We start from the raw sequence: 24666 nt of genomic DNA on the forward strand, positions 1-24666 counted from the left end.
CAGGCATTAAAGATCCTTGTATGCCAAAACATCCTGTCACAAGAACAGTTTCTTTCCCCAGGCTGTCACTCTGATGAACGCTAAACAGTCACAGGGTGTCAGACCTGCCGCTGTGAAACTCATTATCTATGCACACTTTATTATGTAAACACTGTAGAAGATAGCTAACTCATGTTTTCTTTACTTTCATCCTTTTGCACTACTCACCATTGCACTATTATCTTATTTAGTCTTGTACATATTAGTCTTTAATTACCCGTTTATATTTTTGCTAATTGTTATTATTTAATGTTTACATTGTACAAAGAGAGCATAGTTGATTCTGACAAGCTGATTGTGATTCTGAGGTTGGAAACAAATGACAGCTGTAACGATGACTATAGCCTCCATACATATGGTCTACAACATAACTGCTAATAAAATAATTACAGAACCCTCTCTACCAAATGACAACAGGATCTAGCATTTGCTCCCGATGCCAACTTCTGGACTCTGATCTGTAAAAACATATACTCAATGACCAATAACACAAATTTACAACTCATACAATTCAAAGTTCTCCACAGATATCACTATACAAGCTACAAAAATGGGATTCACCTCAGAAACATGCTCACACTGTACACAAGGAAACAAGAAAGATTACATACATGCACTCTGGCACTGCACACCAGTTCAATCATTCTGGAAAACAACCACGCATTCACTCTCCACAGTATTTGGCTACCACATCCCATTGTCCCCATCCCTCTGTCTACTTGGTAACACATCCACTCTTCCTCTCAATCAATGCAACATAAAACATCTCCTGGTGTCGCTAACTATCGCCAAAAAAGTCATACTACTGAACTGGAAATCAAGGTCACATATACACATTATCACATGGAAACACGTCATACTCAACTACATTTCACTACAAAACCGTACTGCATACCCTGAACCCACAGATCATTCAGTCAATATACCCTGGCCCTCTGTTATCTCCCTCTTACAATAATAGAACTACAAAACATACCTATCACCCAACTACTGTCTTCTCATTCTTTCCCATACAAGTTCCCCCCAAAACATTCACACACACGCACGCACACACACGCACACACACGCACACACACGCACACACACGCTCACCATTAAGGCGAGACACGGCAGGCGAAAACATTGTTTTTTTATTCACTGGTCAATTTTGAGATTTTGGGCTATATTGCTTCCTTAACATGTCTTCTTTAACACTTTCCCCGCCAGAGAATTCTAGAATGGTTGCCAGCCAGCGCCAGCCTTTTTCACCATTTTCACCAATCTTTCAAGACCCACAGAATATTTTGTTCTTTGAATATGTAAATATTGAATACATCAAAAGAAAGATCAGAGCCTCTGCTTTCATGTACAAAAAACTATTTTATTCAAACTTCATTCAATCTTTTTTTATCAGCACTTGAATATCGGCCATTTTCACAAAAAAACAACATTCCGGACAAAAAGCTGAGAAAACAGCACTTTTGTAAAACACACTTATTTTCAAGAAAAAAATGTGATTTTGAGTTTACATTTGGATTCTTTTTACTTTCATTTGACAACTACAGTTATATTTTAAAATAAATAACTAAAATAAATAAAAATGATTACATAAAATTATACATTTTCTTTGAATAGTGTAGCACTACAACATTTACAAACTATATTACACATTTTTCTTCTCTTATACACTCAGAAATACTTTGTTTTTACAAACACTTAAATATTATTATTTTCAATATCAAGAAGAGAGACAACTGTGTCTCCCAGGGAAGGGGTTCATGTTGTAACAGTACCCTGTGTCAGAATGGCAAAGGATGTAGGATTTGATCCTGTATTTGACAAGTTTTTGGGGATTGTATAACCTGAACGCTAGCCGTCCACGCCACAGAAGCATACCCTCATCAATGCAAATGTTGGTGTTAGGTTGATACATTTGACTAAATTTAGATACAAGGTAATATAATACAGACTGGCCTTGATTCATAATCATTGGAGTGTAGAAATCTCCATATGATTTCAAACCGGTTGCGGGACATGACCTTGTTGAAGTAGGGGGTGGCCAAAATGTCATCTGTAGACCAGTACATTTCAAGGTCAGGCTTAGGAATGATATGATCAAGAGCAGCAGCATCATTCAGAGGTCCAGGATTCTGAGTGAAAGGAAAGTCTTTTGGCTGCCAGTTCATTTCTTTCCACATCAGATTACCTGGACCAGGACCTGCACCTGGCTGGTTTACAGAGCCTCTTGCTTGGTCACCAGGTACTTGACCTCCACCACGGCCATAAGATCCACAGGTCCGACCTCTGCCTCTTTGCCGTGTTCGACCTGTAAATAATTAGAATGACAACTTTTTTATTCAACAGTGTGATGTGCACAAAGAGAGGAACGTTATTTTTCGGCCTCTTCATATCATATCTTACCTCTTTCACCTTGGGTAGTTCTGTGTAAAGGACACCTGGGCCTTGAATCCCTGGACTCTGTGTGTAAAATGACAGTAAAATGTCATACAAACATTCATTTGGGAAATAGTTTGTATACAAAATGAAAGCTAAATTATTTATTTTTTATCTTCTCTCACAAATTAGCAGATGCTCTTGTCTTGTAGTATCTAATAATCATACAATCCAAGTAACATACTATCAAACTAAATACAACATCATGACTCACCTCTTGCACCTACGTGTATGTCTGGACCTTGGAGACCTGGACCTTGGAGACCTGGACTCTGTGTCTGGAAATTACAATAAAAAGTCCGTCAAAAATTCGTTTGGTACATAGTTTATGTACAAAACTGAGGGATATGTTATTTCGACGTCACGTTATCTCATGAATTATCAGATGCATATGCTATCACGGTGAATCAAAAAATAACGTGATCATATCTTACCTCTTACACGTCCTGAATCCCTCCATTCACTGTCGCCGCTGCTGTCTTCATCCAGATCAGTTTTACGGAGGTCAAAAAATGAATTATCAGAGTCTGTATCGATAATTAACTCTGTAGCTTCTCCAGCCGAATATCTCCTTGCTGGCGCCGGCATGTTTGTGCTGTTCAAGAGCTTTTATCTCATATCTATACGGCTAATGTTTACTGACGCGCGTCAAACACACATACAGACTGATCGAACTTCGACCGCTGGAAAATAAGGTTGAAGAAAATGGTTTTTTTTTTTCTCTACTTTGTGGTCTTGTTTGTTGGTTTTTGACCCCACAGTCCTGTAACTTTTTCACAACATCCGTCAGAGCGCCCCCTATCACATTTCACTGAAAACACCAATTGACGGAAAATTCCGTCAATGGCGGAGAACGGTTGGGTTCCAAATGACGGAATTTTCCGTCAATGGCGGGGAATGAGTTAAGTATAGTGGACAGAAAACGTCCAAAATACACATTTAGGTGTTTATTCTACTACATTTTGCCCATTCGCACTTGTCGATTTATCCAAAATTCACTAAAAGTTCACATACTTGCGCGACATACAGAGTCGCCGTCTTTCTCTGTACCATGTCATCACAGATACCGTTGGAAAGCTCTCTCTCTCCTGAACAATGTTTTGGGATCCAAATATGGCAATTTCCTCTGTACCAGAAACCAATCACGAGAGTATAAAAGGGGCTTTAACTCCAAGAATGAACGCGATTGGCTGGTGTAGAATTTCTGACAACGTGATTCGTTCAGATGCATCACGTGATGCGCTCTGACACATTGGAGTTCTCCGCGGGACAAATTAAAAATGCCGTATAAACGAAGAATAACAAAAACCATCATTACTCATAAAAGACATAAACAACTGTCACGAGCAAGACGAGAAAACGGCAAACAAACAACAGGATCAAATGAGGAAAAACCTTTACCGAGTGCCTCGACACGTAAGCTGTCATCCGAGTGTTTGGATAGCGGAGGAGAGGAGCGCGCCACACAAAAGTGGCTGATTGTACATGTTGATCGTATCAACGAACTGATCGGTGAATTGATTTGTCCTAGTTGTGCAGGGACAGGTCTTAAAATCAACATCGATCCGCAAAACCTGGGGTTTTGTAGCTGTTTGCTCTTGGAATGCCATTTGTGCCAAAGGGACCGATACCGCAAGAGCGTTTTTTCATCTCCGCGCCTTCAAGACCTAACCAGGAATGTTTTCGCTTTTGATGTAAACGTCAGAATGGGGCTCTTAGCGCGCGAGTTGGGGCTGGGATATGCAGCTCTAAAAAAGATCTGTAAAGTTTTGGGGATTCCTGGGCTACATCTGAAAACCTATAAGAAGCATGACAAGAGAATGACAGGTAGGATCAAACGCACACTTTCCTCTCTGTCTCTCTCTCTCTCTCTCTCTCTCCCTCCTTTTCCCTCTCCCTCTCTCTCTTTATCTTTTACTATTGTTTAGCATTGCAACTTATTTTTAAATTAGTTTTGTTTCTTTATGATGTTTGGATGTAATGTATTTTGCTAAACTTACTGTACCCCAACACTTTGGTCCGCTGTGGCTGTTATAAATGTGCAATATAAATAAAGTTGACTTGATTTGACTTTCTCTCTGGCTGTAATATTTTTGGCATTTTGGATAACATCAGCAAGCTAATGAAGGGTGGCGTTGTCATTGTGTTATAGTGTGTTCACACTGTTAGGCTATATTACTGCTGGCTCCACTGTAGCCTCTATCTATCTGCATAGTATAAAAGGGATGAAAAATTACTGATTAGTACTAAAGCAATAAAACTTTACCAGTTTGTTGACCAGATGGACAGTAATTGATATATTATACATTTCATTTTAGTGGCAGAGATTGAGAGAGCCTTGGAGTCACTGCACAGAACCAGGGAGCAGGTCAGGCAGGCCTCTGGAGATGTTGACCCAGATGTGGCTGAGTTGCTGAGAGAGGACACAGATGCAGTCATAAACATTAGCGTTTCTTTTGATGGCACCTGGCATAAAAGAGGCTTCAGTTCTCACTTTGGAGTTGGTGTTTGTATTGACCTCCTGACAGGACTGGTGATTGACTTTGAGGTCCTATCCTCATACTGTCATGTACTTGTGCCCTGAAGCAAAATGCAAAGTGAGAGGGGAAAATAACAGAGCAGGAGTATGACAGCTGGAAAGAGACGCACAAGGACTGTGCAAAAAACTTTTCAGGGTCCAGTAAGGCAATGGAGCAGGAGTCGGCAAAGCGGATCTGGGCTAGGTCTGTAAATCGCCACCAGTTGCAATATACTGAGTTATTATCAGATGGAGATAGTGCAGCATTTAGAGAGGTGGTTGCAATGAACCCATACCCTGGGCATGAAATAACAAAACTTGAATGCATTAATCATGCCCACAAGCGGATGGGTACAGCACTCAGAAAGCTGAGTGCACAGGGGAAGTTGGGAGGGAGGGGTGTAGGAAAGCTGACTGCCAGTAAGTGCAAAACTTTACAAAATTATTACAGGGGGGCAATCCTCAATAACCAGTGTTCACTGGACAAAATGAAGACAGCAATTTGGGCCGGTCTCCTTCATTGTATATCCACTGATGACAACCCCATGCACACTAGGTGCAGTACCTCTTGGTGTTGGCATAGAAGAGCTGAGGAGAATGGGGAAATTCCTGACAGTCATCAACACCATGCTGGGAACTTTCTAACACAAAAGGTGGGGAGGAAGTGCATCCCAGTTTACCACCGCATGTCAAGTGACAGCCTACTACTGAGAATGCAGCATGGTGGCACGCAAAATGTGAATGAGTGCCTCAACTCCGTTATATGGGCGCAATGTCCAAAAACAGTTTTTCTGGGGAAAAGCAGGGTTGAGGCAGCAGCCAGTATGGCCATCTCCATGTTTAATGAAGGGGCCTCTGCCATGCTAGCTGTAATGGAGAGGCTGTGGCTGCAGAGTACAGTTGTTACAGTTGATGCAATGAGGGAAACTGATACACTGAGAATAGCAAAAGCTGAGGCCGTCACCTCTGCCAGTGTGAAACGTACGCGCAAGAGTCTGAGTACAGCTAAAAAACTGATAAGACATCAGCAGGAAATGGGGGAAAGGCCGACATATGGAGCTGGCATGGACAACTAAATTGTAAATCCTACTGTGTTAGTGTCCAAATGCTATGATGATGCACAGAGTTCCAGACTTTAGTAATAGTACAAATAGTAATAGTAGACTTTAGTTACCTTGTTAAGCAATCGGATCAGTGTGATACATCGGATTTGGTGGGAGTTCTACTGGGGGCAATGTGTGTATTACGGTTTGTGTGTTGTGTTACTGTGGTTCTGTTCATGCTTTATTCAAATTATATGTATTTAATATGTTCTATATTGTTGTTGCTGTGTAATTGATTAGATATTATGTCTGTAAATAGTCATTTCCAGTAAGAATTTATGGAATTTTACAATATAAATCTTTAATGTCCGTTTTCTCAAAATGAGTTTTTTCCTCATACTTCCTCATATCTCCACTTCAGTACCACTTGCATACACCAAACTTTCCAGTTTTATTCCTAGGTATACTCTTCAGGGATTTACAGAGAGGTTTGTTGATATATCATTCATAGCCTGATTTATGTAATAGTTTATTCCTAAAAACAGGGCGAAAATCGATTTTTTTTTAGATCTTTTGATAATATTTTCTGATTTATGAAGTGATAAAAAGAGATATGCAAAATCCCCCTCTGTAAATCCCTGGGTAATTAATATGTTAACAAAATTAAAAAATAATTTTGAACCTGGCAATATCCAATATTCAGATCTATATCCCCCAAATGTTTGCAAATTAGCACATATTTCATTAAATAATGCATTATTTGCATATTTAAACATAATATTTCAGAAAACGTGTAATATTAAAATATTTGTAATCAACTGTAGAAGTTTCATATTGATATCTGTGAGTTATTTTTTTTTCCCTATTCACCTGTAGTGTCTCGCCTTAAGATAGTGTTTATACTCTAGATGCTGAATTTGTTACTGTTTGGGTTTTTTAGGGACCGAAGCACTGACCAGTGCGAAGGACCCTATTGAAACCCAAATGATTAGGGACCGAAGCACTGACCAGTGCGAAGGACCCTATTGTAACCCTAATGATTATTTATTTTTAGGGACCAAAGCACTGACCAGTGCGAAGGACCCTATTGTTCTTCAAATGATTATTTAGGGACCGAAGCACTGACCAGTGCGAAGGACCCTATTGTAACCCTAATGATTATTTTTCTTTTTTTTTTTTTCTTTTTCCTTCCTCCTCTTTGACGCCATTTTTGACGGCTTGAACGTGAATGAAAACTCACCAAAATCTCCAATGTCATTGGGTCTGGCGAAAAATTTGATATTCTCGTCATTTCGTAAAAAAAATGCGCAAAATGACTCAGTGGCGCCCCCTTCAAATTTTCAAAAGGGCCTCCCCATTGAGGTTTTTTCATCGTGCGTGCACGACAATTTTTAGGCACATTCAGCATGCGAGATCTAACATAAAATCCTCTTACACCCATAGTCAAAACCAAACAGGAAGTCTGCCATATTTTTTTTCAATGGCGAAAATTCGCGTTTCACAGGTTAGCTATTTGAACGAACTCCTCCAAAAGCAATTATCCGATTGACACAATGAGAATGTCAGTGTGTTCTCGACATGTTGAAGATCTCTCGTTGTGCTCCGCACGTGATTTCGTCAAAGGGCGTGGCCACACGGACGCGTTGTTCTTCACAAACAGGAAGTAGTTTGTTATGGGTCTTAATATAGTCATACATTCATCAAACATCACACACATGATCCCAGTAGAAAAATTAAACTTGTCATGTTGTTATAATAAGTGGGCGTGGCTAAATGACTCAGTGGCGCCACCTTGAAATTTTCAAAAAGGCCTCCCCATAGAGGTTTTTTTGTCCTACGTGCATGAATTCTTTTATGCTCCTTAAGCATGTCAGGAGCTACATAAAATCCTCTCACACCTATCGTCATAACCAAACAGGAAGTCCGCCATATTTTGTTGAATGCACCAAAAAGGGCCGAAACTCCTCTTTCACAGGTTAGCTATTTGAACGAACTCCTCCAACAGCGTATATCTGATCATCGTAAACTCAGTGTCAGTGTATTCTAGACATGTTGAAGATCTCTCGTTGTGCTCTGCACGTTATTTCGTTTAAGGGCGTGGCGATGGCGTACCATCAAACATTGATGTCTCGGCTCACCCCTATTTTACCTTTCTGAAAGGCCTCCCCATAGAGAATTTTTTCTTTTACATGCATGACAATTTTTTGGTACGTTCATCATGTCAGGACCTACAAAAAATCCTCTTACACCCATAGTCAATACTAAACAGGAAGTCCGGCATATTTTTTTTCAATGGCGAAAATTCGCGTTTCACAGGTTAGCTATTTGAACGAACTCCTCCAAAAGCAATTATCCGATTGACACAATGAGAATGTCAGTGTGTTCTCGACATGTTGAAGATCTCTCGTTGTGCTCCGCACGTTATTTCGTCAAAGGGCGTGGCCACACGGACGCGTTGTTCTTCACAAACAGGAAGTAGTTTGTTATGGGTCTTAATATAGTCATACATTCATCAAACATCACACACATGATCCCAGTAGAAAAATTAAACTTGTCATGTTGTTATAATAAGTGGGCGTGGCTAAATGACTCAGTGGCGCCACCTTGAAATTTTCAAAAAGGCCTCCCCATAGAGGTTTTTTTGTCCTACGTGCATGAATTTTTTTATGCTCCTTAAGCATGTCAGGAGCTACATAAAATCCTCTCACACCCATCGTCATAACCAAACAGGAAGTCCGCCATATTTTGTTGAATGCACCAAAAAGGGCCGAAACTCCTCTTTCACAGGTTAGCTATTTGAACGAACTCCTCCAACAGCGTTTATCTGATCATCGTAAACTCAGTATCAGTGTATTCTAGACATGTTGAAGATCTCTCGTTGTGCTCTGCACGTTATTTCGTTTAAGGGCGTGGCGATGGCGTACCATCAAACATTGATGTCTCGGCTCACCCCTATTTTACCTTTCTGAAAGGCCTCCCCATAGAGGATTTTTTGTCCTACATACACAATTGTTTTTATGCTCATTGGGCATGTCAGGAGCTACGTAAAATCCTCTTACACCTATAGTCATAACCAAACAGGAACTCCGCCATATTTTTTTGAATGCAACAAAAATGGCCGAAATTCACGTTTCACAGGTTAGCTATTTGAACGAACTCCTACAACAGCGTTTATCCGATCATCGTAAACTCAGTGTCAGTGTATTCTAGACATGTTGAAGATCTCTCGTTGTGCTCCGCACGTTATTTCGTTTAAGGGCGTGGCCATGGCGTAGCATCAAACATTGATGTCTCGGCGCACCCCTATTTTACCTTTCTGAAAGGCCTCCCCATAGAGGTTTTTTTCTTTTACATGCATGACAATTTTTTTGTACATTCATAATGTCAGGACCTACAATAAATCCTCTTACACCCATAGTCAAAACTAAACAGGAAATCCGCCATATTTTTTTTTAATGGTGAAAATTCTTGTTTTAAAGGTTACCTATTTGAACAAACTCCTACAAAAGCCTTTATCCGATTGACACAAAGTCAAAGTCTGTGTGATCTTGACATGTTGAAGATCTCTCGTTGTGCTCCGCACGTTATTTCCTCAAAGGGCGTGGCCATACGGACGCGTTGTTCATCACAAACAGGAAGTAGTTTGTTACGGGGCTTAATATAGTGATACATTCACCAAACATCATTCACATGATCCCAGTGGAAAAATAAAACTACACATGTTGGTATAATAAGTGGGCGTGGCTACATGACTCAGTGGCGCCCCCTTGAAATTTTCAAAAAGGCCTCCCCATTGAGGTTTTTTTGTCCTACGTGCATGAATGTTTTTTATGCTCATTAAGCATGTCAGGAGCTACATAAAATCCTCTTACACCCATAGTCATAACCAAACAGGAAGTCCGCCATATTGTTTTGAATGTAAGAAAAATGGCTGAAATTCCTTTTTCACAGGTTAGCTATTTGAACGAACTCCTCCAAAAGCGTTTATCCGATCATCGTAAACTCAGTGTCACTGTGTTCTGGACATGTTGAAGATCTCTCGTTGTGCTCCGCACGTTATTTCGTTTAAGGGCGTGGCCATGGCGTACCATGAAACATTGATGTCTCGGCCAACCCCTATTTTAGCTTTCTGAAAGGCCTCCCCATAGAGGTTTTTTTCTTTTACATGCATGACAATTTTTTTGTTTGTTAATAGTGTCAGGAACTACAATAAATCCTCCTGCACACATAGTCAAAACTAAACAGGAAGTCCGCCATATTTTTTTTTAATGGCGAAAATTCGCGTTTTAAAGGTTATCTATTTGAACGAACTCCTATAAAAGTGTTAATCCGATTGACAAAAAGTCAGTGTCTGTGTGTTCTTGACATGTTGAAGATCTCTCGTTGTGCTCTGCACGTTATTTCGTTAAAGGGCGTGGCCACGGCGTACCATCAAACTTTGATGTCTTGGCACACTCCAATTTTTTTACATTCGTTTACTGTAAGGCCTGCTGCTTGGTCGCGTCTGCACTCCCAAGGTCGCACTCTCGCAGTCGCGACATGCGCCGACATGCGCGGGGTGTTTCGGTCCCTTCATCACCGCTTGCGGTTTTAATTTCTTTTTGTTGTTATTTTGTTAATGTTTTATTTGTTCTGTTTTATTTATTGCCATTATCAACATTGATAGTAATATTCTGTTTTCCCCCGTTTTTTTTACCCCTCCCCCAACTGCAATTCCCCCACTTTCTTTACCCTACTTTGTCTGTTCTCACTTTAAATATTTAACTACCACCTGGTGTATAAATAATAATAAAAAATTAAAACCGCAAGCGGTGATGAAGGGACCGAAGCACCCCGCGCATGTCGGCGTGTGTCGTGACCGCGAGAGTGCAACCGCGGGAGTGCAGCCGCGACAAGTGGCCAAGCAGCAGGCCTTACAGTCATCGAAGGTTAAAAAATTGGAGTGCGCCGAGACATCAAAGTTTGATGGTACGCCGTGGCCACGCCCTTTGACGAAATAACGTGCGGAGCACAACGAGAGATCTTCAACATGTCCAGAACACACTAAGATTGAGTTCGCGATGATCGGATAAACGCTTTTGGAGGAGTTCGTTCAGATAACTAACCTGTAAACCGCGAATTTCAGCCATTCAAAAAAAATATGGCGGACTTCCTGTTGGGTTTTGACCATGGGTGTAAGAGGATTTTATGTAGCACCTGACATGCCCAATGAGCATTAAAAATCTCATCCATGTAGGACAAAGAAACCTCTGCGGGGAGGCCATTTTTAAGATTTCATGGGGGCGCCACTGAGTCATTTAGCCACGCCCCCTTATTATAACAACATGACAAGTTTAATTTTTCTACAGGGATCATGTGTCTGATGTTTGGTTACTCTACACCTATATTAAGACTCATAACAAACTACTTCCTGTTTGTGACGAACAACGCGTCCGTATGACCACACCCTTTGAGGAAATAACGTGCAGAGCACAATGAGAGATCTTCAACATGTGTAGAACACACTAAGATTGAGTTTGCGATGATCGGATAAACGCTTTTGGAGGAGTTCGTTCAGATAGCTAACCTGTAAACCGCGAATTTCAGCCATTCAAAAAAGATTTGGTGGACTTCCTGTTGGGTTTTGACCATGGGTGTAAGAGGCTTTCATGTATCTCCCGACATGCCCAATGAGCAAAAACAATTTCATGCACGTAGGCCAAAAAAACCTCTATAGGGAGGCCTTTTTGAAAATTTCGAGGGGGCGCCACTGAGTCATTTAGCCACGCCCACTTTTTGTGCCAACATGTCTAGTTTTATTTTCCCACTGGGATCATTTGTGTGATGTTTGATGAATGTGTGACTATATTAAGGCTCCTAACAGACTACTTCCTGTTTGTGACGAACAACGCGTCCGTATGACCACGCCCTTTGAGGAAATAATGTGCAGAGCACAACGAGAGATCTTCAACATGTCAAGATCACACTGACATTCTCATTGTGTCAATCGGGTAATTGCTTTTGGAGGAGTTCGTTCAAATAGCTAACCTGTGAAACACGAATTTTCGCAATTGAAAAAAAATATGGCGGACTTCCGGTTTAGTGTTGACTATGTGTGCAAGAGGATTTATTGTAGGTCCTGACATTATTAACATACAAAAAAATTGTCATGCATGTCAGAGAAGAAAACCTCTATGGGGAGGTCTTTCAGAAAGGTAAAATAGGGGTGAGCCGAGACATCAATGTTTGATGGTACGCCATGGCCACGCCCTTAAACGAAATAACGTGCGGAGCACAACGAGAGATCTTCAACATGTCTAGAACACACTGACACTGAGTTTACGATGATCGGATAAACACTGTTGTAGGAGTTCGTTCAAATAGCTAACCTGTGAAACGTGAATTTCGGCCATTTTTGTTGCATTCAAAAAAATATGGCGGACTTCCTGTTTGGTTATGACGATAGGTGTAAGAGGATTTTATGTAGCTCCTGACATGCCCAATGAGCATAAAAAAATTTGTGTATGTAGGACAAAAAAACCTAAATGGGGAGGCGTTTTTGAAATTTTCAAGGGGGCGCCACTGAGTCATTTAGCCACGCCCACTTTTTATGCCAGCATGTCTAGCTTTACTTTTCCACTGGGAGCATGTGTCTGATGGTTGGTGAGTGCATGACTATATTAAGGCCCATAACAAACTACTTCTTGTTTGTGACGAACAACGCGTCCGTATGACCATGCCCTTTGAGGAAATAACGTGCAGAGCACAACGAGAGATCTTCAACATATCGAGAACACACTGACATTCTCATTGTGTCAATCGAATAATTGCTTTTGGAGGAGTTCGTTCAAATAGCTAACCTGTGAAACGCGAATTTTCGCCATTGAAAAAAAATATGGCGGACTTCCTGTTTGGTTTTGATTATGGGTGTAAGAGGATTTTATGTGAGATCTCGCATGCTGAATGTGCCTAAAAATTTTCGTGCACGTACGATGAAAAAACCTCAATGCGGAGGCCCTTTTGAAAATTTGAAGGGGGCGCCACTGAGTCATTTGCGAATTTTTTTTACGAAATGACAAGAATATCAAATTTTTCGCCAGACCCGATGACGTTGGAGATTTTGATGAGTTTTCATTCACGTTCAAGCCGTCAAAAATGGCTCCAAAGAGGCGGAACAAAAAAAAAAAAATACTAATCATTTGGGTTTCAATAGGGTCCTTCGCACTGGTCAGTGCTTCGGTCCCTAATAATCATTTGGGTTTCAATAGGGTCCTTCGCACTGGTCAGTGCATCGGTCCCTAATAATAATAATTACAGAAACCTTCACTTAAAATGACTTTAAGTTAATAAACTGTCTCATTATATTTACCTTTTTCAAAACACTACTGAGCAGTGATGGGACGTTACTGAAAAATACTTGGAATAACTATCAAAAAGTAGCTGAGCAACATAAAATTGAAAAGAATAATATGCAGGCTTGGTATTTTGCTGATAACTTCTGTTAAGGCAACAGACTCAACAGATTATATGCATGTCATTGTAGCACTCAGCCAACTAGTTTAGTGGAAGTGTGTTGTTTAGCTTGGTGGTTTGTGAGTTCAGAACTACTTTTCTTGCCAGTTCACAAAGATTTATTTCCCACACATAGACTACAATTCACTACTTAAATCTCATGATTTAGCTTACATTCTCTCTCCCAAGATGCTATTGGGCTGATGTTAACGTAACCATGCCCACCGAATTGATGTAAATACATGTTATTCTCATTTAGTTGTTAATTAACAAATAAAACAGGTAACTAGTGTTTATAAATGACTGAAATTGTGACCCGGTCATTGAATCGGAAAAGTAACAAAATACACTACTAGTTACACTAAATAGTAGTTGTTTTACACTCACAATACTTAATAACTTTTTTTCACAGTTACCATGCCCCTGTGTGCTGTCTCAATTCCAAGGATCTGAATTACTGATAATTTCATATTCTTTCCACAGGGCTAAAAAGGGCAGCAATGGGCTGGACTATGACTCTAAAACATGTCTTTGGTGTCATTTCCTGGATCCAACCAGCAAGGACCTACCTCAGCTTCTATCTGCTCTTGTCTCCATTTATATTGTCAGTTCAGCCAGGAACAGTGTTTCCATATGACCATCATTTCTCATGGAAAGCAGGTAAACAGTTTTGTTATTCATGTTCATCAATGTCATTATCAAACAATAACTCAATATAACCCAACAAACAACATCACCCAATCTTTTCTGCCTTTGACAACATTTTCTTGTACAATGAGAGAAAAATCTAAAGGTGGTCCATCATTATGGCAGGCTAGAAAGCTGAGAGAAATCTACCATTTTTGGAAAAATCCAAAAAAATGACACAACAATGCTTGCACAGTTGAGTAGTCTACATACAGAACAAAGCCCCGTCAACTTGGTGTTTCACACCAGCTGGCTCACTCCCTCCCCAACTCACACGTATTTGGGCTGGTGTGCAGTGAATAGGAGAAGCAAATATACACCCAAATTCAGGGCACATGCAAACTTCCACAATTAACTTTGTTTAATCTTGCCTTTGGTCAAAACTACAGCAACATAACGTAAAATCTATCTGGGGCGGCATAGGGACTTGGGTTGGGAACTGGAGGGTCACCAGTTCAAGTCCTGGTATCATCCAGTTGCCCTTGAGCAAGACACGGTTCGGTGTCTTGCTCAAGGGCAACTGGACTGGACAGCTCACGGGGAGCCTCCAGTGGGGGCAGCTGCCACAGTCTGACATCTCTCCATTAATGCATGTCCCCAAGTCCTACTTGTGCATGTGTGTGATTCAGGAGATGTGCTTGTGAGATGCATGTCTCTAAAATAACAGCCACACTAGGGGATAATTGAAAACTAGACGCATCATAAGTGAGTGTGTTTACACAGACTTCGGTAACTCCGTTTTTAGGGGCCGAAGCACTGACCAGTGCGAAGGACCCTATTGAAACCCAAATGATTATTATTATTTTTAGGGACCGAAGCACTGACCAGTGCGAAGGACCCTATTGTAACCCTAATTAGGGACCGAAGCACTGACCAGTGCGAAGGACCCTATTGTTTTCCTTACGATTATTTATTAGGGACCGAAGCACTGACCAGTGCGAAGGACCCTATTGTAACCCTAGTGATTATTAGGGACCGAAGCACTGACCAGTGCGAAGGACCCTATTGTAACCCTAATGATTATTATTATTATTTTTTTTTTTGTTCCGCCTCTTTGGAGCCATTTTTGACGGCTTGAACGTGAATGAAAACTCATCAAAATCTCCAATGTCATCGGGTCTGGCAAAAAATTTGATATTCTCGTCATTTCGTAAAAGAAATTCGCAAAATGACTCAATGGCGCCCCCTTCAAGTTTTCAAAAGGGCCTCCCCATTGAGGTTTCTTTGTCCTACATGCATGGGATTTTTTATGCTCATTGGGCATGTTAGGTGCTACATAAAATCCTCTTACACCCACGGTCAAAACCCAACAGGAAGTCCGCCATATTTTTTTTGAATGGCTGAAATTCGCGGTTTACAGGTTAGCTATTTGAACGAACTCCTACAAAAGTGTTTATCCCATTGACACAATGAGAATGTCAGTGTGTTCTCGACATATGGAAGATCTCTCGTTGTGCTCTGCACGTTATTTTGTCAAAGGGCGTGGCCACGGCGTACCATCAAACTTTGATGTCTCGGCGCACTCCAATTTTTTAACCTTCGATGACTGTGAGGCCTGCTGCTTGGCCACGTGTCGCGGCTGCACTCCCGTAGTCGCACTCTCGCGGTCGCGACACGCGCCGACATGCGCGGGGTGCTTCGGTCCCTTCATCACCGCTTGCGGTTTTAATTAGGGACCGAAGCACTGACCAGTGCGAAGGACCCTATTGTTCTTCAAATGATTTTTTTTTTTTTTTTTTTCCTTCCGCCACTTCGGAGCCACTTTTGACGGCTTGAACGTGAATGAAAACTCATCAAAATCTCCAATGTCATCGGGTCTGGCGAAAAATTTGATATATTTGCCATTTCATAAAAAAACTTCGCAAAATGACTCAGTGGCGCCCCCTTCAAATTTTCAAAAGGGCCTCCCCATTGAGGTTTTTTCATAGTACGTGCACGAAAAATTTTAGGTACATTCAACATGCGAGATCTCACATAAAATCCTCTTAAACCCATAGTCAAAACCAAACAGGAAGTCCGCCATATTTCTTTTCAATGGCGAAAATTCGCGTTTCACAGGTTAGCTATTTGAACGAACTCCTCCAAAAGCGTTTATCCCATTGATACAATGAGAATGTCAGTGTGTTCTCGACATGTTGAAGATCTCTCGTTGTGCTCTGCACGTTATTTCCTCAAAGGGCGTGGTCATACGGACGCGTTGTTCGTCACAAACAGGAAGTAGTTTGTTACGGGCCTTAATATAGTCATACATTCATCAAACATCATACACATGATCCCAGTGGAAAAATAAAACTAGTCATGTTGGCATAAAAAGTGGGCATGGCTAATTTACTCAGTGGCGCCCCCTTGAAATTTTCAAAAAGGCCTCCCCATTGAGGTTCTTTTGTCCTACATACACAAATTTTTTTATGCTCATTGGGCATGTCAGGACCTACATAAAATCCTCTTACACCTATAGTCATAACCAAACAGGAAGTCCGCCATATTTTTTTGAATGCAACAAAAATGGCCGAAATTCCTTTTTCACAGGTTAGCTATTTGAACGAACTCCTCCAACAGTGTTTATCCAATCATCGCAAGCTCAGTTTCAGTGCATTCTAGACATGTTGAAGATCTCTCTTTGTGCTCCGCACGTTATTTCGTTTAAGGGCGTGGCCATGGCGTACCATCAAACATTGATGTCTCGGCACACCCATATTTTACCTTTCTGAAAGGCCTCCCCATAGAGGTTTTTTTCTTTTACATGCATGACAATTTTTTTGTACGTTCATAATGTCAGGACCTACATAAAATCCTCTTACGCCCATAGTCAAAGCCAAACAGGAAGTCCGCCATATTTTTTTTCAATTGCGAAAATTCGCGTTTCACAGGTTAGCTATTTGAACGAACTCCTCCAAAAGCAATTACCCGATTGACACAATGAGAATGTCAGTGTGATCTTGACATGTTGAAGATCTCTCGTTGTGCTCTGCACATTATTTCCTCAAAGGGCGTGGTCATACGGACGCGTTGTTCGTCACAAACAGGAAGTAGGTTGTTACGAGCCTTAATATAGTCACACATTCATCAAACATCATACACATGCTCCCAGTGGAAAAGTAAAGCTAGACTTGCTGGCATAAAAAGTGGGCGTGGCTAAATGACTCAGTGGCGCCCCCTTGAAATTTTCAAAAAGGCCTCCCTATAGAGGTTTTTTTGGCCTACGTGTATGAAATTGTTTATGCTCATTGGGCATGTCAGGAGATACACAAAAGCCTCTTACACCCATGGTCAAAACCCAACAGGAAGTCCACCAAATTTTTTTGAATGGCTGAAATTCACGGTTTACAGGTTAGCTATCTGAACGAACTCCTCCAAAAGCGTTTGTCCGATCATCGCAAACTCAATCTTAGTGTGTTCTGGACATGTTGAAGATCTCTCGTTGTGCTCCGCACGTTATTTCGTCAAGGGGCGTGGCCACGGCGTACCATCAAACTTTGATGTCTCAGCGCACTCTAATTTTTTAACCTTCGATGACTGTAAGGGCTGCTGCTTGGCCACGTGTCGCGACTGCAGTCCCGCGGTCGCACTCTCACGGTCGCGACACGCGCCGACATGCGTGGGGTGGTTCGGTCCCTTCATCACCGCTTGCGGTTTTAATTAGGGACCGAAGCACTGACCAGTGCGAAGGACCCTATTGTTTTTCTAATGATTATTTTTGTTTTCTTTTTTCTTCCTCATCTTTGGAGCCACTTTTGACGGCTTGAACGTGAATGAAAACTCATCAAAATCTCCAACATCATCGGGTCTGGCGAAAAATTTGATATTCTCGTCATTTCGTAATTTTTTTTCGCAAGATGACTCAGTGGCGCCCCCTTCAAATTTTCAAAAGGGCATCCCCATTGACGTTTTTTCGTCGTACGTGCATGACAAACTTTATACACATTAAGCATGCGAGATCTCACATAAAATCCTCTTACGCCCATAGTCAAAGCCAAACAGGAAGTCCGCCATATTCTTTTTCAATGGCGAAAACTCGCGTATCACAGGTTAGCTATTTGAACGAACTCCTCCAAAACTGTTTATCCGATGGACGCAAATTAAGTATCTGCTTGTTCTTGACATGTTGAAGATCTCTCGTTGTGCTCCACACGTTATTTCGTCAAAGGGCGTGGTCATACGGACGCGTTTTTCGTCACAAACAGGAAGTAGTTTGTTAGGGGTCTTAATATAGTCATACATTCCTCAAACATCACACACATGATCCCAGTGGAAAAATGAAACTAGACATGTTGGCACAAAAAGTGGGCGTGGCTAAATGACTCAGTGGCGCCCCCTTGAGATTTTCAAAAAGGCCTCCCCATTGAGGTTTTTTTGTCCTACATACACAATTTTTTTTATGCTCATTGGGCATGTCAGGAGCTACATAAAATCCTCTTACACCCATGGTTATAACCAAACAGGAACGTCCGCCATATTTTTTTGAATGCAATAAAAATGGCTAAAATTCCTCTTTCACAGGTTAGCTATTTGAACGAACTCCTACAACAGCGTTTATCCGATCATCGTAAACTCAGTGTCAGTGTATTCCAGACATGTTGAAGATCTCTCGTTGTGCTCTGCACGTTATTTTGTTTAAGGGCGTGGCCATGGCGTACCATCAAACATTGATGTCTCGGCGCACCCATATTTTACCTTTCTGAAAGGCCTCCCCATAGAGATTTTTTTCTTTTACATGCATGACAATTTTTTGGTACGTTCAAAATGTCAGGACCTACAAAAAATCCTCTTACACCCATAGTCAATACTAAACAGGAAGTCCGCCATATTTTTTTTTAATGGTGAAAATTCGCGTTTCACAGGTTAGCTATTTGAACGAACTCCTCCAAAAGCAATTATCCGATTGACACGATGAGAATGTCAGTGTGATCTTGACATGTTGAAGATCTCTCGTTGTGCTCTGCACGTTATTTCGTTAAAGGGTGTGGTCGTACATACGCGTTGTTTGTCACAAACAGGAAGTAGTTTGTTACAGTGCTTAATAAAGGTGTAGAGTCACCAAACATCAGACACATGATTCCTGGGGAAAAGTTAAACTTGTCATGTTGTTATAGTAAGTGGGCGTGGCTAAATGACTCAGTGGCGCCCCCATGAAATCTTAAAAATGGCCTCCCCATAGAGGTTTCTTTTCCTACATGCATGAGATTTTTTATGCTCATTGGGCATGACAGGCGCTACATAAAATCCTCTTACACCCATGGTCAAAACCCAACAGGAAGTCCGCCATATTTTTTTTGAATGGCTGAAGTTTGCGGTTTACAGGTTAGCTATTTGAACGAACTCTTCCAAAGGCAATTATCCAATGGACACAAAGAGAATGTCAGTGTGTTCTTGACATGTTGAAGATCTCTCGTTGTGCTCCGCACGTTATTTCCTCAAAAGGCGTGGTCTTACGGATGCGTTGTTTCTCACAAAAAGGAAGTAGTTTGTTACGGGCCTTAATATAGTCATACATTCACCAAACATCATACACATGATCCCAGTGGAAAAATAAAACTACACATGTTGGTAAAATAAGTGGGCGTGGCTACATGACTCAGTGGCGCCCCCTTGAAATTTTCAAAAAGGCCTCCCCATTGAGGTTTTTTTGGCCTACATGCATTAACTTTTTTATACTAATTTGGCATGTCAGGAGCTACATGAAATCCTCTTACACCTATGGTCAAAACCCAACAGGAAGTCCGCCATATTTTTTTTGAATGGCTGAAATTCGCGGTTTACAGGATAGCTATCTGAACGAACTCCTACAAACATGTTTATCCGATTGACACAAGGTGAATGTCGGTGTGTTGTAGACATGTTGAAGATCTCTCGTTGTGCTCTGCACGTTATTTCCTCAAAGGGTGTGGTCATACGGACGTGATGTTCGTCACAAACAGGAAGCAGTTTGTTACAGTGCTTATTATAGGCGTAGAGTCACCAAACGTCACACACATGATCCCTGTAGAAAAATTAAACTACACCTGTTGGAATAATAAGTGGTCGTGGCTAAATGACTCAGTGGCGCCCCCTTGAAATTTTCAAAAAGGCCTCCCCATTGAGGTTTCTTTGTCCTACATGCATGAAATTTTTTATGCTTATTGGGCATGTCAGGACCTACATAAAATCCTCTTACACCCATAGTCAAAACTTCACAGGAAGTCCACCATATTTTTTTTAATGCAAGAAAAACGGCCGAAATTCCTTTTTCACAGGTTAGCTATTTGAACGAACTCCTACAACAGCATTTATCCATCCATCCATTTTCTACCGCCGCACCGATCCGTCTGTCGATCTCGCGCTCCATCTTCCCCCCACTCGTGAACAAGACCCCGAGATACTTAAACTCCTCCACCTGGGGCAAGGACTCCCCACCGACCCGAAGAGGGCAAACCACCTTTTTCCGGTCGAGAACCATGGCCTCAGATTTAGAGGTGCTGATCCTCATCCCAGCCGCCTCACACTCGTTAGCGAACCGCCCCAGTGCACGCTGGAGGTCCGGGTTCGATGGAGCCAACAAGACCACATCATCTGCAAAAAGCAGAGACGAGATCCTGTGGTCCCCGAACCGGACCCCCTCCGGCCCCTGGCTGCGCCTAGAAATTCTGTCCATAAAAGTAATGAACAGAACCGGTGACAAAGGGCAGCCCTGCCGGAGGCCAACGCACACCGGGAACAGGTCCGACTTACTGCCGGCAATGCGAACCAGACTCCTGCTCCGGTTGTATAAGGACCGGACCGCCCTTAGCAAAGGGCCCCGAACCCCATACTCCCGGAGCACCCCCCACAGGGAGCCGCGAGGGACACGGTCGAATGCCTTCTCCAGATCCACAAAGCACATGTGGACTGGTTGGGCAAACTCCCATGAACCCTCGAGCACCCGCTGGAGAGTGTAGAGCTGGTCCAGTGTTCCACGGCCAGGACGAAAACCGCATTGTTCCTCTTGGATCCGAGGTTCGACAATCAGCCGGACCCTCCTCTCCAGAACCCTGGAATAGACTTTACCAGGGAGGCTGAGGAGTGTGATTCCCCGGTAGTTGGAACACACCCTCCGGTCCCCCTTCTTGAAAAGAGGGACCACCACCCCGGTCTGCCAGTCCAGAGGCACTGTCCCCGACCTCCACGCGACGTTACAGAGGCGTGTCAACCATGACAGCCCCTGCACATCCAGCGACTTAAGATACTCAGGGCGAATCTCATCCACCCCCGGAGCCTTGCCACCAAGAAGCTTGCCAACTACCTCGGTGACTTCGGCTTGGGTGATAGACGAGTCTACCTCTGAGAACTCAGCCTCTGCTCCCTCGGTGGGAGACGTGACGGTGGGATTGAGGAGATCCTCGAAGTATTCCTTCCACCGTCCGACGACATCCCCAGTTGAGGTCAGCAGCTCCCCACCTCCACTGTAAACAGTGTTGGTGAAGCACTGCTTCCCCCTCCTGAGGCGACGGACGGTTTGCCAGAATTTCCTCGAGGCCGACCGAAAGTCCTCCTCCATGGCCTCCCCGAACTCCTCCCAGGCCCGAGTTTTTGCCTCCACGACCGCCCGGGCTGCGGAACGCCTGGCCTGCCGGTACCCGTCAGCTGCCTCAGGAGTCCTATGCGCTAGCAGCGCCCGATAGGACTCCTTCTTCAGCTTGACGGCCTCCCTTACTTCCGGTGTCCACCACCGGGTTCGGGGATTGCCGCCACGACAGGCACCAGAGACCCTGCGACCACAGCTCCGAGCAGCTGCTTTGACAATGGAGGTGGAGAACATGGTCCACTCGGACTCAATGCACCCAGTCTCCCCCGGGATCTGCGAAAAGCTCGTCCGGAGGTGGGAGTTGAAGACCTCGCTAACAGAGGGTTCAGCCAGACGTTCCCAGCAGACCCTCACTACACGTTTGGGCCTGCCAAGTCTGACCGGCTTCCTCCCCTGCCAGCGCATCCAACTCACCACCAGGTGGTGATCAGTTGACAGCTCAGCCCCTCTCTTCACCCGAGTGTCCGAGACACACGGCCGAAGGTCAGATGACACAACCACAAAGTCTATCATCGACCTCCGGCCTAGGGAGTCTTGGTGCCACGTGCACTTATGAACATCCCTGTGCTCGAACATGGTGTTCGTTATGGACAAACTGTGGCTAGCACAGAAGTCCAATAACAGAACACCGCTCTGGTTCAGATCAGGGAGGCCGTTCATCCCAATCACCCCACTCCAGATCTCACTGTCGTTGCCCACGTGAGCATTGAAGTCCCCCAGTAGAACAATGGAGTCCCCAGTCGGAGCACTGTCCAGCACCCCTCCCAGGGACTCCAAGAAGGCCGGGTACTCCACACTGCCGTTCGGGCCATAGGCCGAGACGACAGTGAGAGCCCTGTCCCCTACCCGAAGGCGCAGGGACACGACCCTCTCGTTCACCGGGGTGAACTCCAACACCTGGCGGCTGAGCTGTGGGGCTATGAGCAAGCCCACACCAGCCCGCCGCCTCTCACCGCGGGCAACTCCAGAGAAGTAGAGAGTCCAGCCCCTCTCGAGGAGCTGGGTTCCAGAGCCCAAGCAGTGCGTGGAGGTGAGCCCGACTATATCTAGCCGGTACCTCTCAACCTCCCGCACAAGCTCAGGCTCCTTCCCCCCCAGTGAGGTGACGTTCCATGTCCCGAACGCCAGAAGCTGCGTCCGGGGATCGGGTCGCCGAGGCCCCCGCCGTCGACTGCCGCCCGATCCACATTGCACCCGACCCCTACGGCTTCCTCTGTGGGTGGTGGGTCCACAGGAGGACGGGCCCGCGTCATCCTTTCGGGCTGAGCCCGGCCGGGCCCCACGGGCAAGAGCCCGGCCACCAGGCGCTCTCCTGCGGGCCCCAACCCCAGGCCTGGCTCCAGGGTGGGGCCCCGGCTCCGCCATGCCGGGCGACGTCACGGTCCTAGTTCTTATTCCTTTCATAGGGGTTTTATGAACTGCTTTTGGTCTGACCCGTCACCTAGGACCTGTTTGCCTTGGGTGACCCTGCTGGGGGCTCAAAGCCCCCGACAACATAGCTCCTAGGGTCATTCGGGTGCTCAAACTCCCCCACCACGATAAGGTAGCAGTTCAGGGGGGAGCATTTATCCGATCATTGTAAACTCTGTGTCAGTGTGTTCTCGACATGTTGAAGATCTCTCGTTGTGCTCCGCACGTTATTTCGTTAAAGGGCATGGCAACTGCATACCATCAAACTTTCATGCCTAGGTGCACCGCTTTTTCACCTTCAAAAATAAGGCAATGCTTCCATCTTGTGGTTAAAACCGGAAATCACCGTAAAAAACTGAAGTGGCTGTAATTCTTTTATATGTAGCATGGCGTATCCGGCTCAATTTTAAACCTACAGCGGATATATAGATATCTATTGAAAGTCTGTGAAGTCCTGAATCCAATGCTACCAAAAATGACATGGTATCATGTCAGGAACAGGGGTTAATAATGCCCTAGATTCATGATACGTTCAATAGGTACTTTTGCTCCTTTACACAAATCAAAGTGTAAGGCCTGCTGCTTGGCCACGTGTCGCGGCTGCATTCCCGCGGTCGCACTCTCGCGGTCGCAACACACGCCGACATGCGCGGGGTGCTTCGGTCCCTTCATCACCGCTTGCGGTTTTAATTAGGGACCGAAGCACTGACCAGTGCGAAGGACCCTATTGTTTTTCAAATGATTAGGGACCGAAGCACTGACCAGTGCGAAGGACCCTATTGTTTTTCAAATGATTATTTTTTTTTATTTTTTTTTCGGTCCGTCAGTTTGACGCCACTTTTGACGGCTTGAACGTGAATGAAAACTCATCAAAATCTCCAACGTCATCGGGTCTGGCGAAAAATTTGATATTCTCGTCATTTCAAAAAAAAAATTCGCAAGATGACTCAGTGGCGCCCCCTTCAAATTTTCAAAAGGGCCTCCCCATTGACGTTTTTTCGTCTTACGTGCATGAAAATTTTTATACACATTAAGCATGCGAGATCTCACATAAAATCCTCTTACGCCCATAGTCAAAACCAAACAGGAAGTCCGCCATATTTTTTTTCAATGGCAAAAATTTGCGTTTCACAGGTTAGCTATTTGAACGAACTCCTCCAAAAGCGTTTATCCCATTGACACAATGAGAATGTCAGTGTGTTCTCGACATGTTGAAGATCTCCCGTTTCCTCAAAGGGCGTGGTCATATGGACGCGTTGTTCGTCACAAACAGGAAGTAGTTTGTTACGGGCCTCAATATAGTCATACATTCATCAAACATCATACACATGATCCCAGTGGAAAAATAAAACTAGACCTGTTGGCATAAAAAGTGGGCGTGGCTAATTTACTCAGTGGCGCCCCCTTGAAATTTTCAAAAAGGCCTCCCCATTGAGGTTTTTTTGTCCTACATACCCGAATTTTTTTATGCTTATTGGGCATGTGAGGACCTACATAAAATCCTC

The 24666-nt window shown here is 43.5% G+C and overlaps 2 protein-coding genes across 8 annotated transcripts in view; one reads left to right on the plus strand and one right to left on the minus strand.

The window, feature by feature from the left end:
* Positions 1-24666, plus strand: part of thsd7ba (thrombospondin, type I, domain containing 7Ba) — a 419860-nt gene that overhangs the window by 153885 nt on the left and 241309 nt on the right. For all 6 annotated transcript variants that reach the window (XM_079357145.1, XM_079357149.1, XM_079357150.1 and 3 more), the window contains one exon: positions 14008-14184. In XM_079357145.1, the coding sequence (XP_079213271.1) occupies positions 14025-14184 (160 nt within the window). In that variant the 5' untranslated portion in view covers positions 14008-14024. The remainder of the gene's footprint in view (positions 1-14007; positions 14185-24666) is intronic.
* On the minus strand, positions 1379-23311 carry LOC306832462 (craniofacial development protein 2-like). 2 transcript variants are annotated; one of them, XM_079357164.1, is made up of 2 exons: positions 21872-23311; positions 1379-1706 (listed from the first exon to the last, which is right to left on the minus strand). In XM_079357164.1, exons 1-2 carry the CDS (start codon positions 23153-23155, stop codon positions 1677-1679), a joined length of 1314 nt encoding a protein of 437 aa, XP_079213290.1. In that variant the 5' UTR covers positions 23156-23311; the 3' UTR covers positions 1379-1676. The 2 variants fall into 2 exon arrangements, with proteins under 2 accessions (XP_079213290.1, XP_079213289.1); XM_079357163.1 differs by lacking the exon at positions 1379-1706 and adding an exon at positions 20508-21171 and having other exon boundaries at positions 21434-23311.

The sequence above is a fragment of the Symphodus melops genome (genome assembly GCF_947650265.1).
Source record: "Symphodus melops genome assembly, chromosome: 12".
NCBI classification, from domain to species: domain Eukaryota; kingdom Metazoa; phylum Chordata; class Actinopteri; order Labriformes; family Labridae; genus Symphodus; species Symphodus melops.